Source organism: Athene noctua, chromosome 2 (assembly GCF_965140245.1).
Source record: "Athene noctua chromosome 2, bAthNoc1.hap1.1, whole genome shotgun sequence".
Lineage (NCBI taxonomy): Eukaryota > Metazoa > Chordata > Aves > Strigiformes > Strigidae > Athene > Athene noctua.
Window position 1 is genome coordinate 91,782,528 of NC_134038.1, and position 19,420 is coordinate 91,801,947.

The following is a 19,420-nucleotide window of genomic DNA, read 5'->3' on the forward strand; positions in this document are numbered from 1 at the left end:
CTTGTTGTTTTGTGCAAGCCATCCAGAGATGCAGATTGACAGTGACTGTGGAGCTCAACAAAAGCCTCATGAGCCCCACATACATTTCAAGCCAAAACCATTGATGGCTCAAGTTCCCCAAACAGTTCTGCTGAAACATGTGGGCTAGACCTAGGGGATAGGAAACCAGGTCCATAGCTGGACTACAGAAATTTATATTCACAGCTGAGCATCTCAGCTGAAAGTGCCCTCATTGCAGTGTCTAACTCTCTGTGGTGGCGTGGGGAAAATCCATGTCCAGCCTTGCAGGGGCAAGAAGCACCAGTCTGAGTGAAGGAACTGCTCCAGCTCAATGGTCTTCCCTGCACATGACCAGCAGTGATGGCGGTACTCCTAAGTGGGGCCGATGGTGTTTTCACTTCACCTCCTCTTGCCTTTTTCCTGCGTAAGATCAATAGAAAACATCTTGTTCCCTAAAATTCTTGCCTGTCCTGGTTCAGCTAGGATAGGGTCAAGTTTTCCCCAGCAGAGAGAGAGGGGGAAGGGATCTCCAGCCGGGTTATTCATACCATGCTGACGTCAGGTCCAGGGGCGGAGCCTTTTTACTTTCGCTTTTGGCTTTGGGGGTTGCGACACACGCGGCGGGCTTGTTCACTGACCATTTTGCGGTATTTCTCTGTATATCTTTTGTCTTCTTCACTGTTATTGCTGTTTATTGTTGTTATCATTGCCACTGCTGCTGTTCAGATTGTTTTATCACCCCGTTGTATTAAATTTCTTCTTATTTTAGCCCGGGGTCTGTGCTTAACTTCCAGCCCGACCGGCTGCGGGTGGAGGAGGGGCAACAGCAACGTGCTCTCCGTTCCCGGCAGGGCTTAAACCTGCACATTGCCATATGGGAGAATCTTGGTGCGAGGATCTGTTTCCAAAGCTGTTTAACTGGGACTCCTGCCCTCTGGACCAGGTCCTGTAGCACGTGGTTAGGCCTGCCACCTCCTGATCCACAGGCTGGGAGATGCTCAAAACTCAGGTTGGGATGTGCTGCTGACGGCCACCGTGTGCTCCTTCCACTCTTTGGCTTTTGTTGTCACAGGAAGAAAAAACTTGCTGAGATCCCTGAGACAGACAAAGTGCCTGTGCTGAGACAGCCCCAGCTAAGCGTAGCCCTGTTCTGCTGATTAAGGATACCAATTAAACTCAGACACCAGAGTGAAAAGAGTAAACATATTTTACTAGTGATAACAGTGTAATACAAAAAACATGCAGTAAGAAAAAGCAGAATAGTGCACTTAAAGCAGCAAACAGCAAAAAAACAGGGTAATGCATTAAATCATTACTACACGAGAGAGAGAATGGAGATTAAGAAAAATACATCACCACTTGCATATATTATCATCATCCAGACCCGCAGTGGCTGGGGAGCCCCGGTTACAGCGAGGGCTTGGAGAGCCTGTCCTGGCAAGGGGGAAATCCTACGCGGTGCGTCCACCCACAGGTGGGGCACCCAAAGTCACTGTGAGCGGGTCCAGCCTTATACACCAGAGATCAACAAGCCAGAATAGCTGGCACCTTTGTTTTGAGCAGAAAATTTCTGGTTCCGTTCTCCTGTTGAATTCCACCCAAAGCCTGGCCAGGGCTCAGGGGGGGAAACCAAGGGAGTTTCTAACAAGGCCAGATACTTGGGTTCTCAGCCTTGAACAAGGCTAAACAAGGGAAGCTGGATACATTCTCTCCTCTCTACTGATTATATTTTGTCTAAGCTGCATCTTTCACTAGCGAGTTTACATACTTTGTTAATGATTACATAACAAGCTAGCAGCTTCGGCTTGGGGCCTGTTGTATAACTTAGTACAATACCTACTAGCACAATGGTTATCAGTTATAAAATATACAGGATTCATCTATAGGTCAACTCTGGCTTGGGCCAGTTGTCCAAGCCTTAGCTCTTCAAGCCCTCAGGCAGAGAAACTGCTGGGGCACAGTCTGGATCATTGCACCTTTCTGGAAAGGTGTGGGTTAAAGACAAAATAACATGTCATGTTTATGGGCTTAGCTCTATCATCTGCTGCAGGACTGTCAGGGCTCCCCACAAGACAGAGGTTATGAGATGCACATAAGTACTTCAGGGAGAGGGAGGGGTACCTCTCTGAACGCTGTGTATCAGACTCTTATTTCCTGATTTGGTTCTGTTTCACTCTTGCTGTTCCTGTATGTTTTCTGCAGCTGTTTATCACATCTGAGATGATTCACCAGAGCGAGCCAGTGAGATGCAGCATCATCATCAGGGTGCCTCCTCTCTGGGAGGGGAAAAAGATATTTCCTTCTGTCCCTACTTGTTTCAGAGAGTGAAAACCAGAAGAAACAGGACTTGTGTCTCCCACTTTACTGTGGGACCTTAAAAGCCATTTTCCTGGTACTCTCTCTGTTTCACTTTTATTTCCCCAGGCACGCTTCATCTTCAGAAATAAACTGGACAGGCAGCCAGAAAACACAGTGGTTGGTTTCCGTTTAAGACAAGGGATGACACTGCACTCCATCAGCAAAGAAGCTTGTCAGAGTCAGCTCTTCCCAGGAGAAGGTAACTTGCTCAGCTTTAGCTTTTCTCAGGGTAGTGATAGCACTGGAAACAGAAGCTAGGTGAGGGTAATGTGTGTTGCAGCCATACACAAAGGCAGGCTGCGGTGTTTCTGCTTACAGGGCTGACTTCTACATTTGATGGATGTGAAAGTCCCCGGATGGAGGAAGTATGTAGCCAAATTCTTTGCTCAAGTGAACAAGCTCGCTCAACAGCAGGAGGGAATTTTGTAATTCCCTTAAAAGGCAAAGGAGATAAATGGCAAGTCAGTTATCTTAGAAGTGCTACAACATGTATGAACTCGCCACCTCAAATTCAGGAGGCAGAGGAAGGCCTTTCCGTGTTGTTGTTTGGCTATGTCTTGGCAATCCAATTTGCTGGTCTCTCTGTTGGTTGTTTTCATGCAATGATGTTCTTCATATTTTACACAATATACAAACAAACAAAAAAAAGGTTTCATACAATATACTTCAGTGAAACACAGTGTCTGAAGGTTGGCCAGTTCTTCTGAACCATGTCGCAGTTCTTGCACAAAATATGATGTTGACCGTGTGACCGTATTTACACAGTGTACAGCCTTTAGAAAAAAAAATTGAGGGCATGAATGTGAGTGTGGAGCTAGCTGGAGCAGACCAGGGAAGAGCAAGAGTATGACTAAAGGGGTGATTGCCCGGAGGTGATTGTTTGGGTCAGGATATGGGGTGCACTTCACTATGAAGTGCTAAGCATGGTCTGAAACCTGCTTCTGGGCGTGAGTCAGTGCTTGTGGCGCTGTTTCCTGAGAAAGGGCCTGCATTTCCAACTCTCTCCACACTGTGTCCTCTGACCATGGCAATGTTTGTGAGATGGATTATGCAGTTGTCCTGTTGTAGGCATTGGCCACACCACGATGGGCTCCCTCAGTGCAGCAAATGCCAAGTTCTGCCTGGACTTCTTCAAAGAGCTGAGAAAAGTGAAAATAAATGAAAATATCTTCTTCTCCCCACTGAGCATCTCAGCTGCCCTGAGCATGGTCCAGCTGGGTGCCAGAGGCAACACAGCTGAAGAGATGGAAAAGGTGAGTTTCTTTCCTTTTCCTGGGAACTGCTATTAGAGGCTTATGTTTGGAAATGGAAAAGAGGCCTTCTGGCAGTCCGGGCCATGTTCTTCACAAGCAGCAAACTGAAAGAAGTGGCAGCTACAGGTCTCAAAGCTGTCCTTTCCAAACATGCTCATCTGACTTGCAGTGCCTGTGAGGATCTAGTGCAGCCTCAATGTGTTCTTTATATCTCAATTAATCTATTTACATAGATTTATATTGCATTTATATCGCAGGTGCTTCATATTCATGAGGTGCTGAGCATGACAAGTTTAGGAACCAAGAGCACCCCTGAAAAGGTGAGATAGTCTCTGAACTGTGTGATAACATTGAACTGTAGCATGAAGAAAAGCAGGGCAAGACAAACTTACCTGCTAAATGGCAGCACTCCATCCAAAAACCTGGTGAGAGCAGAGATCTGCCCTGTTCTCATCAAAGTCTGAAACCTATGTGCACATGCAGAAGAGACTCTGTTGCTTTGCTGTGTAAAGTGTTGCTAGATTTAAACAGGACGATCCTTTTTCAAAGTGGAAATTACAGGAGGGGAGGTAGGTAAGTGTGTGACTTTGGATGGTCAGGAAGCCCAGACATGTTTGTGGGTCTTTGCATGCCCCTTGGCCCCACAAATGTATGTGGGGAGAGTGACCACTGTTTGAGCCTGAGGGTATATGGATGGAGCTCCAGGGGAGAATGACTTCCTAAAGAAAACTTTCCCCTGCTGCCTGCAGTATGGAGAAGCCGGAGGAGCCCATTCTCAGTTCCAGGAGCTTCTGGTTGCCCTTGGCAAAGCTGGTGCTACATGTTCCCTCAGCATTGCCAATAGACTCTTTGGAGAAGCAACTTTTCAGTTCTTTCAGGTAAGTGAAAACTGTTTACAGGCTTTTTAATTTTGAAAAACTTCTGTACTACATTTGGAACTCTGCTAAGGACATTAGGTTGCATGTTTCTACATTGCTGCTGTTGTCACAGAAAAGCAAGTTCTCACGAAGGGATGAAACATAGAGTGAGCAGAGTATAAAGAAAGCAATTTATGAGATTTAATAGGCTTTGTACAAAGTCGAGGTCTTCATTTCCTGAGGAGGAGATAATAATTTTGAAAGGCATGGGTAGCAGTTTCCACCAAAATTATGTTTCTTCATGCTTTGATATAGATGGAATTGGCACCCTTCATCTACACTTTTTAAAATGCTGCAGCACATTTGCATCTTTGAGAAGCAGTGTAGTGCAGAGCATTTCCACAGCAATTATCATTCCATACAAGGGAAATACAAGGTCTGCCTGGGCTGCACACTGGGATCACAGGGAAAGAGTTTATGTTGTTTTTCTCTGCACGCACAGCTATATATGAGACCTGACTTCAATCGCTGGATCCCAGACCATTCTTTCTGCTCATTTGTGCTGTACAAAATGTGGGAGATGAAGTCCTTGCATGTTATTTTTCATTTGCTGGCACTTTGAAGTGAACGGGGCTCCACACACAGTGAGAGGGAGGGAGCAGTGCCAAGGAGCAGCAGTGGGGAGGCTGCTCTGCAAGGACAGGGGAGGAGAGACCATTGGTGATGACCAGGATGGCAGGGTTGAGCCCTGCCCTCCCCTACATCTATCTTGCTGAAATGGTTGTCGTGGTGAAAAAGCAAAACACTTTCTCACAAAGAACAGCAAGAGTAAAAGACAGTAGAGCTGGGACTCTCTTACATGAAAGATGTCCTAGGAAATAGTTGCTTGACCCCTCTCTGTGCCCAGAAAATCCCTCCTGAAGAGTCACAGGACATTAATGCTGTAATAAGTAGTTCCACACAGAGCTTTTGGCCTACAGGTTGGCAACATTTTCTTGGACTCCTGGTTTTCCCTCTGGTCAAGTATCTCTCCGATCATGATCATGAGAGCCAGCTCTCTTCCCTATTTTGCAGCAATACTTAGATTCCGCAAGGGATTTGTACCGTGCAGAGCTGGAAGCCATGGACTTTATTAATGCTGCTGAAGAGTCCAGAGGGAAGATGAATTCTTGGGTGGAAAAGCAAACTGGTGGTAAGGTCAAGGCCTGCAACAGGACCATGTGAGAAGTCAATACATGGTGTATGAGTTTATTCCTTTTCCTGAGTCTAGCAACATTGAGAAATGCTATGGAGTGATTCATTTTTGCTTGTGGCTGCTGTAAAAGCAGCTTGTGACATAAGATGGCCCGGAGCTCCTGGGAGTTTTGACTCTGCTAAACCTGTGGATCAGTTCTTGCCATGAAAGGACATTTCTTCCAAGTGAGGAAGCAATGGGATCATCCTTAGTCAATGGTCAAAATAAAAGCATAATTCACCTTTGTTTGTTGTTTTAAAGGGAAAATTAAAGATCTGTTCCCTCCTGGCTCTATTGATAGCACAACAGTGCTAGCTCTGGTCAACGCTATACACTTCAAAGGGCAATGGGCTATAAAATTTGAGGACAAAAACACCAGGAAAATGCCTTTCAGACTGAACAAGGTACAGTTGGGGCAAGAGCTGTGGGGAGCAGGGGAAAGCGGGGAAAGTCTGGGTAGCCTGTGCTTTGCTGTCTGCAGAGTAATTCTCTGCTTGGCTCAGGTGTGGGAGCCCAGTTTATCCAAGCCAAGAGCCTTCATCCTGAGAAATGGGAAAGCAACATCCTATTCCCAAGTGCCTCTGTGAAAGAGGTCATGTGAGGGCAAGCTTTGGTAGCTCCTTGGAGAGGCTGAGTTATAGAGGAGACTTTGCTGAGGACACATCAGCCTTTCCTGGGGGTTATAGTGGAAGTGGCATTAGAGGAGCAGTACAAACTACAGCGCAGAGGACAAGAATCCCTTAGAGCAACTGTTATGGCTTTCACTAAGCTTGAGCCTCTGCCAATGCCCTCAGCAAAAATATACAGTGGTTTGAGGAGTGTTCATGGAAAATCAGCAAGAAATTTCAAGCAGGATGATCCCGTGGTGTTTATCGCTTGCTTTATTTTGCCTGTTTTTTTCTGGCTATTGTTTTCTGTATTTTAGAGAGAGCACAGGAATGTACCAATGATGTGTCGGACAGGAAAATATAAATTAGCCAGGAGACAAGAAGAGCATGTGACAGTGCTGGAGCTCCCGTACAATGGAGAAGAGCTCAGCATGTTCATTCTTCTGCCAGAAAACATCTGTGATGAGTCTACTGGCCTTGAACAGGTAACACTCCTACCTCTGTTCCTGGGCAGAAAAACTATCTGTCCATCCAGTACATAAACAAGATGCTTCCCAGCCATGCAGGCCAAGCTTGTATGTTCTATTGTTAGGGGGTTTATCTTGCTTTCCATAGATGGAATGCTGTTGCCTGCATAAAAATTAGACAGATTCATGGTTATATAGATTGCTTCAGGAGAGCAGAGAAAGACTGAGAAAACTTACTCAAAAGCAACACTTTGTAGCCTTTCCAAGGAAGCTAATGCCTGTTTCAGTGAACAAAATGTAACACTAGCAAAGAGAACTTCTTCCTTGCAAAAGTATCAAGACATGATGCTGCATTGGTGTCTGGTAAAAATCTGAACAAGTGAGAATGATCCCTCTGAGAAGGCTGGATCTGAATTTGCCTGGTTTCACACTTGGCAGCTGTAGGGCACAGGTTCTGTCTTTATCACAAAAATCACAGGCTTTTCCTTAAAGGAAAGTGTTGCTGTGAGCATTTTGATCTAGTTTCTCATGACCTTGATACCCTGTGTTTTCTCCTTGCAGCTAGAGAGTGCTATCACCTATGAGAAATTAGCAGAATGGACCAACATGGAGAATGTGTACCTGCAAGAAATTACAGTATACTTGCCTCGGTTCAGAATGAAGGAGAGCTGTGAGCTCACACCAGTACTGAAGGCTCTGGGGATGAGGGATGCCTTCATCCTTGAACAAGCTGATTTCTCTGGGATTTCAACAGACCCTGGGCTGTTCCTCTCCAGGGTCATTCACAAGTCCTTTGTGGAAGTTAACGAAGAAGGCACTGAGGCAGCTGCTGCTACAGGGATGATTATATTTGGGTCGTCCTTCCACATTCCTTATGAGTTCAGAACTGACCACCCATTCCTCTTCTTAATCAAACACAATCCAAGCAAGAACATTCTCTTTTTTGGGCGATGTTGCTCCCCCTAAGGGTAGAGCAGGTTCTACTTCTTGTTTTCCCAAAGAGAGCACAATACTGTGTTAGAAAGGAGTAAGGCATAAACAACATATTGCAAGTATCACTGGCATTTCCTGATATCCATAATCTTGATCCCAAGAAAAAACACTAAGCTGCTTTGGCAAGACTACTGGCAAAAATTATAATGGGCCTTTCCTGTTTAGAACTCTTTCTCAAATGAGAGGACAACTCTAATGAAGCTTACTTCATTTTTATTTCATTCTTAACCATAAAAACTCTCATTGGAGTTGGGTTGTCTAAACAGTTGGGTGAAGTGCTATATAAATAAGAAGTCCAGAATGATGCTTCCCCTCTTTAGCTGTATGGCAAAGCTAGTGTTGGGGCCAGCCTTCAGAAGGTGTTGCAGACCTTCCTCCCCAGCTGCCAGGTCCCAAGCCAGAGATAGTTCTGTGCTGAACTCCCCACTTTCCTCCCACATATCTCCAGCAACCCCACCTCCAGCATCTTAACACAATCATGAGGGGAGGATCTTGGCTGCCACGATGGTAGTGAAACCCACAGGTCATGTTCATCTCCTGAAGCTCCACACAGATGTTGGGCATGGAGATATGTAGCTGCATTTGTCCCTCACTCTTCTCCTCAGGTACTCTCTCTAGCCCTTCCCTTTGGGAAGGACCTCTGAAGTGACAAGAGCCCTTCCCACAGGGATAGAGACACAAAAGCTATCCCTGGGCAGAGGTAAGCTGGTCTTCCTGTTCAGCACAGGGGATAGAAGTCCTCCTCTGGTGGGCTCTGGGGGGTTATGGTCTTTGCCTGACTGTGATCCAGCAGCAAGCTTTTGCAGTGTGATGCAGCAACTCCTGAGGGAGTGCAGGGTCATCAGTGCTGTGCCGTAAGGGGTCCCTAAGGCACCCTAAGGTCATCAGAGCAGTCCCATTTCTCTGCAGTGCAAATCCAAGCCACAAACACCTTCACAATGATGCTAGCCATCTGTCTGATAAAGCCTGGGCAGGTTTCAGGGGGAACCCAAAAGCCTTGCAGTGACGTGTTGTCTGACCACAAAAGTGGACTGCACCTCCTTTGACCTCAGCTGTGCCATGCCGGTGTGTTGTTTCTGGCAAAAGCTGAATATTGATTTCTTCCCTTTTTTCTCTCCTGCTGCAAGCATCATATGTATTGCATGCCATGAGTGCATGTGATTTTTCCAAAGCTTAGGACATTTACAACAATGAACTATAACTTAGAAGTAATTTTAACTATAGTAATCTGGTTAAACTGGTAGCAGTTTCCTGAACCATATAGTGTGGCAGCAATAAAGGTATTCAAAGCATTTAATTGGTTTGACTTTTTGAACCCTGATTTGAAAGATGCCTTAGGTACTCAATGCTTTTGAGCATCTTGCCCCGTCTCTTGTCTCTTGCTGGTTGTATTTTATCCATGAACTAAAAGCATAATGAGGTGTAATTTACCACCACCAGGAACTCAAATGTCCTCCACCTGTATTTGATTTGCCATTCTGAAAATAACAATGGATGCTAAAGGTGGTTTGTTGGGGTTCTTTTAGTATCACTGGGAAATGTTTCAAAGAAAACTCTTGCCCGAAACTCTGGTGTTTATCATGTGCCTGAAAAACCACACTCCTTCAAGACCATAAGATGTTTGTCCTTGGAGGAAAAGTGTTCTAAGTCTGTGATCTCTCATCCTGCCAGTACTACAGCCTTCTGTCTGATGAGTGTGAAGTTATCTTACTAAATGATAGAGGGGAGACCACTGAGGGGAAAAGCTGTCTCAGTCCAGAATTTCATAGTGGATGAAAATCCCTCTAAAGTACCTTATCCTTCAAATCATATTTTGAGAATATATCAATGCAATTGTCTCATATCTGTACTGGGGTGCACTGAGTGTGACTGGGATGGAGTTAACTTTCTTCATAGCAGCCTGTATGGTGGTCTCGGATTTTTGGCTGAAAGTGTTGGTAACACTAATATTTTGGCTGTTGCTGAACAATGCCTGCACAGCATTGAGGATTTCTCATTTTCCCACTCTGTCCCTGCCCCCAGCAAGTTGGGGGTGGACAAGAAGCTGAGAGGGAACACAGACAGGACAGTTGACCTGAACTGGCCAAAGTGGTATTCCGTAGCATTTAACATCATGTCAGCAATAAAAACTGGGATAGAGGAAGAAGGGGTGGTGGGATTTCTTTTTGCTTCCATGTTGTCTGTTGTTCAGAGATTGGTTGGACACCGGCCTGCTTGTGAGATGGTGAGTGACTGCTTTTGCATTGTTTATTTTTTTCCTCTTTCTTTTGTCTATTAAACTGCCTTTATCTCCACTCACATTTTTTTCCCCTTTTGTTCTTCCTATCCTCTCCCCACCCCTTTGGGGACAGAGGGGAGTAAACAAGTGGCTGTGTGGGCCTTTGACTGCTGGCTGGGGTCAGCCCACAACACAGGCTGAGTTGCAGTTTGCCAAATATGATAATATAAAGGGAAGTATTTTAAAACAGCAAATACATGGCAATCTCCTTTGTTTTATTTTTCTTACATGGTATTATTATTATTTAGTATCTATTTTATAATTGTCATGATTTGAACTCAGCCAGCAGCCAAACACCATGCAGCCACTCATCCACACTCCCTCTGCCCAGGGGATGGCGTAAACGGTTGGAGGGATAAAGGGAGGCTCATAGGTTGAGATAAAACCAGTTTAGTAATTGTGATAAAATAAAACCATAACAATAATAGAAAGTACAAATGAGTAATGCGCAATGCAATCGCTCACCACCCACCGACTGATACCCAGACTGTTCCCAGCTAGTGATCCTGAAAAAAACAAGATCCCACAGTTGCCATCCCAGAAGCAAGAAAGAACATCCATCCTTCCCAGCTGCCCCTCCTTTATATACTGAGCATGATGTTACATGATATGGAATATGCCACTGGCTAATTTGGGTCTGGTGCTCTGTGCCCCCTCCCAGCTTCTTGTACACTTGTGCATGGACAGGACATGGGGAGTTGGAGAGACCTTGATCTCTTAGCAACAACTGTAAACATCATTGTGTATTATCAGCACTCTTCTCACACCAAATCCCATACCGAATCCAAAATATATCACTCTTCTAGTTACTAAGAAGAAAAATTAACTGTCCCAACTGAAACCAGGACAATAATGTAGCATGAAATAGTGAGCTGAGTGTTGTTCTATGCCAAAACCCACTTCAGGTAAGACCTTGAATCATTAAATTTGTCCTTACTGATTTTCAGTTATAAGAATTGTTATCTAAGTGTATTTGTACAGTTTACTCAGTTTGCTTCTGCATAGCAAAGCTCATTTTATATCTGTACAAGAGTGAGTGAAGTACTGCAATACATGTAGGTTTTAGTGAATGTTAGTAACTCTAAAGTTTACAAACCTGCAGTCCTGATTGTTGAGATTCATGATGGCGACAGAGATAATTCAGGTGTACCATAAAATTAAATTGTGTCTAATTCTGGTCTCTTCTGTCTATACAATTTTCTGCACATACACGTATGCACTTATAGGCTATTAAAATATCAGTGAGCTGATATCAGGGGAGTTATGGTCTACTTTCACCCATGCCTGAGAACAGGATTCAGCTCCAAGTCTCCATCTGAGTTGCTCAGACATCTGTGCATACAAGGAAGAAAGAAGGGCCATCATGAAGTCCCATTTTACAAATGATCCCATGCTGTTGTGTCTCTCCATGTAGCACAAAGACTGACAAAGAATATATTTATGAGTACATCTGGTGGCTGGTTTCTAAATACAGGGGGAAAAAAATAAACCCCATCTTGACTACACAGTAAACTGCAGCTCTGTGAATGAAGATATGTAGTTGCACGTTTTCCTCACTCTCAAGTGAGAAAGTTTGCTGGCGGGATCAAAGCTTTGAAGTTACCCCAGAAGTATCTGATGGTGCTCCAGCTCCTGTTCACCTCCTGTGGCTCAGTGGTAAAGTTTAATTTGTACAAGATGAAGGCTTAGGAAAAGGGTCAAATGGTACTTTTCACCACCAGCAGCAGTGGTTGTATGTGTTGCTGTAGCACAGAGACACTGTTCCACTGGTCCAAAAATAGATATCTGTGTGGGAAACATTGTGCCATGATTTCCCAAACACCTTTAATGTCCTTTCATCAGTATTTTGTGTTTAGATACCTGCCTTCATCTGGAACAGTGTGAGACACTTCTGTGAGTTAATAGATTTTGCATGGGTGTCCCAGGTCAAATATCATAGCTCTTTGGCATCACGTTCTGTCAAGTCATTCTTGTTCACATCTAAAAGCATGCAAGACCAAAATAGCAGGGACTACTTTGAGTATACTGCATGAAATAATTGTTCGTGGAAATGTATTGCTTTAAAATCAGCTTTTCTCTAATATCTTTTTCTGTGTAGTAAAAGTATTTTGTTTTTTGAAGGTAGTTGGTAAGTGATACTGGTCACAAGTTCTGCATTAGATTATACATAAGTGTTTACAACCAGCTGGGATACAAGCATCTGTTTTTCACAAAGTGATGTATCTAAGTTACAGACAGGCCAGAAATGAAGAGTTTATTAAATGTTATCCAGGATAATATGAGAGCAACAACATTATTGTTGTTGACAAGGATTGTCACAGGAATGAGGAAGAACAATTACTTTTAACATCCAGTCTGATGGTCAAAAACAATACCTTTCTCCTCAGAACTGTGAAAATTATGTAATGCTCTACAGGGCTGAGCAGCTCTGAAGGGCGTTTCAGGTTTCCAAGTCCATAATTTGTTGAAGTAGCTCAGTAGATAACAATAACCACAGTGTTTTGGGTAGTGTGATTAGTGTAGTAATAAGTTCTTGGTCATGAAAACATCTACAATAATTACATTTTATGACCAGGGAGGCACTCCCAAATACTATGTCTTGTGCAAAGAATAAATTGACTAATAAATATTTGCATCACTTGGCCAGTAGCATATATCAAAGTTGAAAGATGCCTGGATGTAACTGCTCTAATTTACAGTCAGGACGATTTAGAACAGAGAGGAGTTAAAACTCCAGGGGTAAGGGAGCACTGAAGCAACAGTGGTTTGGAAACTCTTTGTCCAGAAGCTTCTAAAAGTCAATTCAACACCTATCAACTGTAATCTAGACACTTTTGATCCTGCCTTAGGGAAGCAGATGCACTAGGCAATCTCAAGGCTCCTTCCAGCCACACATTTCTGTCATTTCCAATCAAAGCTAATGAATGGCTACATGGAGTTGCAAAAGAACGACAGAGATTTGCTCAATGTATCTGTTCACAGCTATTACATGATCTGTTGGTGGGAATAGATTTTTCATTCCTTTTTCATACATGTTACTCTTGGAAACCTCATTTGCCCTATGGACAATAGATTTTATCATCAGCTTCATCTGTACTAAAACCATCACCCATCCATTGTATTTTCCATGGTTGGGCACCAGAGCCCCAGAGGAAGGAGTCTGCACACCATGTAGATTGTGGGCAATGGCTGAATGCAGATTTTGCAGTAAGTCTCTCCCATTTCTTCAGGTACAAAATATTTCCGAGCAGTCCTTTGTTCTTTACAACTCAGCTCCAGGAACAATGTGAAAATGAACACTGATCTGTGTTGAATGTGTTGTGTTCTTCAAAACGTTTAGGAATTCCTCACCAAATTTCATTTAAATTAGCACTGTATAAATTCTTGCAGTAATCCCCAATTCTCTGAAGATATACCTTGTCCTATGATATTACTTAAGCCTCTATAAGAGATGAAACAACAGATATTTGTGATGCGAGTTTATGGGTCACCATCTTCCTCAGTAACATTGTAAAAACTTTGAGGATTCTGAGGAGAAATGCTTAAGTGATAAAAGATGATGAATTTCCTTTTCACAAGTGCATAGACATGCCTAACTCCTCCTATCACTTGAAGCTCCCCAAAGTCCACCAGAATTATGGTAGGCAAGTTTCACTTTGAATTTGTGCTCTGAGTTTTCATCATCTTCTGGACTGCAGAATGACAGGTTTGGAGGATTATCAGGGCCTCAGCAATGAAATAATAAGAACTGATGCCCAGAGAGACCACTGCAATATCATCTATTGACTGTTGACTAGATCGAAATGACAAAATCCTGATGTTTCGCCTCAGCAGGATTTTCATTCATGTGTACATTTCATTGCTAAAAAAAATGTAATCAGTCATGACCTTTGTAGGAATGAACTTCAAAATGCAAATCAATATCTTTTGCACTTTCAAAAACCCCAAACAACAGCTCCATTGCATGAAGATATCTATTATCTTTTTCATGGTTAATTGATATAGAAAAGCAGCCCTTTTTTAAAAATGCAAAGGAAGTTTTCTACTAACTCCATCACTGCATCCCAGTGCTGGCTGACTAGAAGGGCCATGCATTGAGATGGATGGAAGTTTAACTACTTGAGGTAGAGCTAAGAGAGGAATGTTTATGGACATTCTGTATCTCTCAGCTTTAAAAAATGCTGCCTTTGTTAATTAGGTAAAAAGACCTGGCTTATAAACGATTTAAGTTGCCACAAAGAAATAATATCTTGAGATATTGGTAAATGACACCAAATGACACCAAAACCTGGATCATCTGGCATTATCAAATAGGCTCATCATGCAGAAATATTTATCTGTCTAGCCATAACCACTTACTCTGTGGAAGCCAGTTAAGAACACACATGCAGATGTCCTTGTTTACAAATGTAATTTTCTGTTGTTAGTCATGGCTTTTGATCAGGTGAGAAAGGGTGTGAGCAGAGAAGGTACAACAGGCAGAACTGGCTGCATTGCTAGAACTTTTTTTGGATGTCGATAAGGTAAGTGAATCAAAGATGAAGAATTTTTGGATGCTGTTTTTGTCATGTCTAAATTTTCCTGGAGAGTAAAGGGGTCCGTTGCAATCTTGGAAAGACATCTGGTGCAGAAAGAAGTTCAGGTGGAAGAAAACAGTGCTGGGCTTACCCAGAAAGTTGAATGACCAATATGAGGTGGCTCAAGTCTCTGTGAAGTTGACACTCATCAATTCCTGCACTCTGTTGACAATAAATTCAGTGTTGGAGAGTCAGCAGACAGCAGTGCAATTTAGAAGGTGATACTTTTCACTGGGTCCTTGACTCATACAGCCTGAAAATCACAGGAATTAATATCAGACTTTGCTCATGTGCTGCTTCTCAAATGGGTAACATCAGCAACATCTGAAATCTCTCCCACTTCTTCATCAACTTCAAGAGACATGTTTCTGTCTTGCTACAGTTGCTGTGGATCACCACAGATGCTTTATCATTCTAATTGCTCTGATATGATGTATAAAGTTTGTTATTTTTTGGTGACATTTACGTAGCAGGTGTCCGGCAAGTAGTGTGGGCCCTCTTGGTTCTTGGCCCAGTGAAAATGACAGGAGTCCTTGTTTTGTTCTTGATCTTCTACTTATCCAATGATACCTTTACTCACAGACAACCTCAGACACATCAGGTACTCTGTAATTACCACCTGAGCAGTCTCAAAGTGGTAGCAGAATGTGCAGTTTGTCAGATGAAAGGGACAAGAAGAGCCTTTGCTGTCAAGCTTGAGATCAGTCTCTGGTTCCTCAAGGAGAATCTGCTTCCCTGATGCATCCTGAGTAAGTTGTTGCTTCTTGATGTGAAATTGTGTTCTGCTAATTGACATCAGAGAGGATCTCTTGTTCCTCATTTTGGCCTTCCTATGCTTACCTCATCCATGTCATCCGAACTCTTCGTGATTTACAAATCATATGGAGAAGTCTTCATTCCCTTGGTCCTGGCAGCAAGGCTATCAGAAACAGTAATAGAAATGTACCTGGCAAGTGAAAAAAAGGTTTGAGACTTTCAGCCAAAATGACTGCAAACAGGTAAATGGTGCTGAACAAAACTTGTTCCTGAGGGTGTGGCACTATTTACAGTCTTACCTAAATGTGGGGAACTTTAGGGTTAAGAAAGCAGCTCTGTCTGTGATCCAGTCCTCTGCCTGAAAGCAGCTTTATCATGACAAGCATCTGACCACAAGCTAAAAGGGCTCTTTGAAATCTGCATTCTCTCCAGTGTAGTCTAACTACCTAAAACAAAATCTGTCACTTCTTTTGTACTTGCAGTGCTTTTACATCCTAATCTTCCTTTTCACACAAGGCATCTCAGCAACTACTTTTCTAACCTTCCAAAAAAATACTTCTGTTAGGAGGCTTATCCTTGGAAAGGAATAAAGAGTCTCCTGATTCTGAGACTTCTGACCATCTTCAATCTCTTAATTTTCCTCTGGCCAGCAATGAACCTTTCCATTATTCCAAGAGCAGGAAGGGAGTCACAGGGCTGATAGAGGTGTTGTGAGTCCTAGTCCAGCTTCATGTCCAAAGGCAGGATGAGCTATGGCTTTGCCTTTCCCAGCAGATGGTTGTGTAGTGAGTCTCCTCAGAACCTACAACTCAGGACATCTTTCAGTCTGCTTGAACAAAAACTCCTGTATTTCTCAGACATTCCCATTAGAGACCTATGCCTGTCTAAGACACTCTCTAAACTTCATTATACTAACCTAGAAGAGGAGAAAATATCAAAGGAAGAGACTAGAAGAGCAGCCGAAAATGTTCCTTTCTGGGAATTAATGCCAGTCCAACTACTTCATTAACTATAATTTGACCACTGACAGAAAATGATCCATGTGAAACAAGCCTCCACCAAATGGAGCAATGGAGCAACAGTTAATCTTCATGGTAACTCAAAATGTAATAAAAACAGAAGTACCTAAAGAAATAGAGAAATAACAGACTACAACAAAGAAACCTGTTCATTTAGGACAGTTAAGACAAGCTCAAAAGTATCAAAACTAAACAGGGCTAGGAGTATAGTGATTCACTCTGCTGGCATATCAACTAACCTGAACTTTGTCTTGACAGATTCATACACAGAAGAATGAATTTTAAGGGGATTTGTGGCTCTAGCACACAGCCCTGTGCCTAAAGGACACCATTTATTGTGCTCCAGGATTGTAATTTTTCATTCACTGTATTAATTTGGATTAAAAATGGACAGTATTCCTGGCAGATGAATATGTAGTTGTGTCTTGCTGCTTGAAAACCATCTCCCTGCTTCTGTTCTGGAAGATGACTGAATGCTACTCTGAGTTAGAGCTGTTGCATCTTGCTGCTTCTACTTGCTCTTATATTTCTACCTTTCTTATATTCCACAACATTTTCCCTCCAACTGTGCTATGCCTAGTGCCAAAAATAAGAATGCAGAGAACAGCCAACCACTGCAAGAAAGGGAACAGCATCTGCCTGCTTCTGCTTTGCAGTTTCCTTTAGGCAACAGCATGAAGAAAAGGCCCAGGGCCTGGGTTTTGAAGCGACTGTGTGGAGAGCAGCCACTTCCTCAGCAGAAACCAAGCAAAGCAGAGCAGACACTTCTTTGGGAAGTTTTCTTGCCCCAGCATTGAGCAAGTAAAAACAGACTCTATGGCTTTCTTCCCTTCATCCTGAATCTGTGCAGGTCTAACCCTCTTGTCCTCAGGGCTTGAATGAGCAACACGTTTTTAATTTCCATTTCGTCCAAAAAAAAGATATGAGAAAATTCAAACCAGAGAAGAAATAAACTCATGAGTATCTTATGACTGATATGAAACTGCCTTCTGAACTTCCTAAATCAACCTAGTATCTGATTGGGTTGATATGTACATATATGTTAGTAGCAATAACTAAGTTCTTCTTACAAAACAGTGTTATGAGTGTCTGTGCTTCCATACACTCATGCAAATACTTGCCCACCCACACACTATATCAACCTAAATGTGAAGGAAGAATTTTTTCCAGGAAAATAACTCCAGAAACATAATACTTATAATTATGTTACTCTGTCCCTAATGCCTATGCCTTGTTTAAGCAATATAAGGCAAGGACCAGATTTCCTCAGAGACACTGATAAAAATGAGGAGTAATGAGAAGCCTTGGGATAAGCTTAGCTGACACATCACTGTCTTTTGGAAAGCCTGTCTGAACAAAACTCATCCAGCTTTCATGTAAATACATCTGCAAAATGCAAGGTTTTGAAAGAAGACTATGTGGACAGGGATAGCTTCTCTATGTTTTGCTCCCTGTGCCACAGATGTCTTCCCCACTTACAGTAGGAATATCAGGAATCCCCAGGAGAGGAACAGGGCCCTCGTATTTCCGCCAGGAATACCTAAGGAAATGCATATGATGCATGGGGAGCTCCTAACTGCAGTGTTTCTGCAGGAAGCAAAGCATCCCAGTGTACCAGAGTTAGCCTGGATGTGCAGTGTGGCTGATACAGATGCACACAATCTGTGCCACATCAGTGCAACAACTGCAGAGTGCTTAGCTGCAGCGTAGCCAACGTACACACCTGGTGTGTGCACCGTGCCTGCTCTTCCAGGTTGTCATGAAAATGAAAGCAAGCTACTGTTTGTCCAAGCTGTTGGACATTCAAGAAAGGCTGGAACAAATGGCTGCATTTATCTTCTTCACTAAGGACAAAATTTCTGATTGAGGAAGAAAACAGGTGGGGAAATCTCCCTGGAAAGGATTTTTAAAGGGAGAAGTCTTCAGAGGCTCAGAACTGGAGCAGGCAAAGGGAACTGCCCTACGTCCACTCTGGAACCACGGCCTTATGTCACAATTTACCAAATAGGTACTTTTATATTTTATATTTTTCTTTTCTATACTACTGTGCCACCTGCAGAGCTTTTAATTTTTAATTTCTATTACAAAATCATATGTGTTTGCATTTGATAGTACCACTTCTGACAACACCACACATCAAATTTTATAGAATTTATTTTTTTACAGGTAAAACCCCTGAAATAATTGTTTCTAGGAGTCTGCTTTCATTTTTATAACTAGGTAGACTTTTTTAATATCTTTTTTAATATCTAAGTATGCATTTAAAATTGTGGCTTCTTTCTGAACTCCTAGTGATAAGGAAAAATTCACGATTCCATAGAAGGTCCCCTAATTAGACTGATTGCAACAGACAGAAATGTGATTCATCATGAATGAAAATTATGCTGCCACTGGGAGTGGCAATGACTTTATATCCCATTGCTCCAGAAGGCCTGTCATCAAGCTCAACAGTCAAGTTGACACCATCAGTCCTGAGGAGAAGGTAAATATCTCCCTGACCTTTAATTCTAACCTCTACATTAGAATGACCTAACTATGAAATGTCTAAAGTTTGATACGTGCATTAGCGATGTACATATCTGCTTAGCACATAAATACTGTACATAGCATACTTTGAAGAAGTGAGAATATTTTCAAGATGCTGTGCAGTGTTTTGGATTACATTAAAATGTATGGGCTGTGTGATGAAGCTGTGCTTAACTTCTACAATGGCTTTACCAGGTGTGTTTCCAAAGATTAAAACTAAACCTTTTCCTACCTCTACTGCATGTCTCAGATTGGTAATTTATGAGAGTATAATCTTTCTATACCATTTCATCTTTTAAATATTTATAGGAATAATTTAATTCTTCTTGTGTAATGGGGGAAAGTAATCTTCCATATCCATGGAGAAAGTTATTCAGACTCAGTAAGAATCAAACCAAAAGTGGCTTAGAATGCTGGAAACTCTAAAATACTAAACTGACTTTCTAAAGGATCAGATGCCTCTACATCACTTTACTGGATGAAAACATCAGGAA

The 19,420-nt window shown here is 42.6% G+C and overlaps 1 protein-coding gene across 2 annotated transcripts; it reads left to right on the forward strand.

Moving 5' to 3' along the window:
* Positions 1-604: 604 nt before the first annotated feature.
* On the forward strand, positions 605-9,021 carry LOC141957676 (leukocyte elastase inhibitor-like). 2 transcript variants are annotated; one of them, XM_074899580.1, is made up of 9 exons: positions 605-647; positions 2,425-2,557; positions 3,427-3,611; positions 3,869-3,931; positions 4,361-4,489; positions 5,543-5,660; positions 5,964-6,106; positions 6,628-6,795; positions 7,339-9,021. In XM_074899580.1, exons 2-9 carry the CDS (start codon positions 2,500-2,502, stop codon positions 7,741-7,743), a joined length of 1,269 nt encoding a protein of 422 aa, XP_074755681.1. In that variant the 5' UTR covers positions 605-647; positions 2,425-2,499; the 3' UTR covers positions 7,744-9,021. The 2 variants fall into 2 exon arrangements, with proteins under 2 accessions (XP_074755681.1, XP_074755680.1); XM_074899579.1 differs by having other exon boundaries at positions 612-1,009.
* The last annotated feature ends 10,399 nt before the right edge of the window (positions 9,022-19,420 follow it).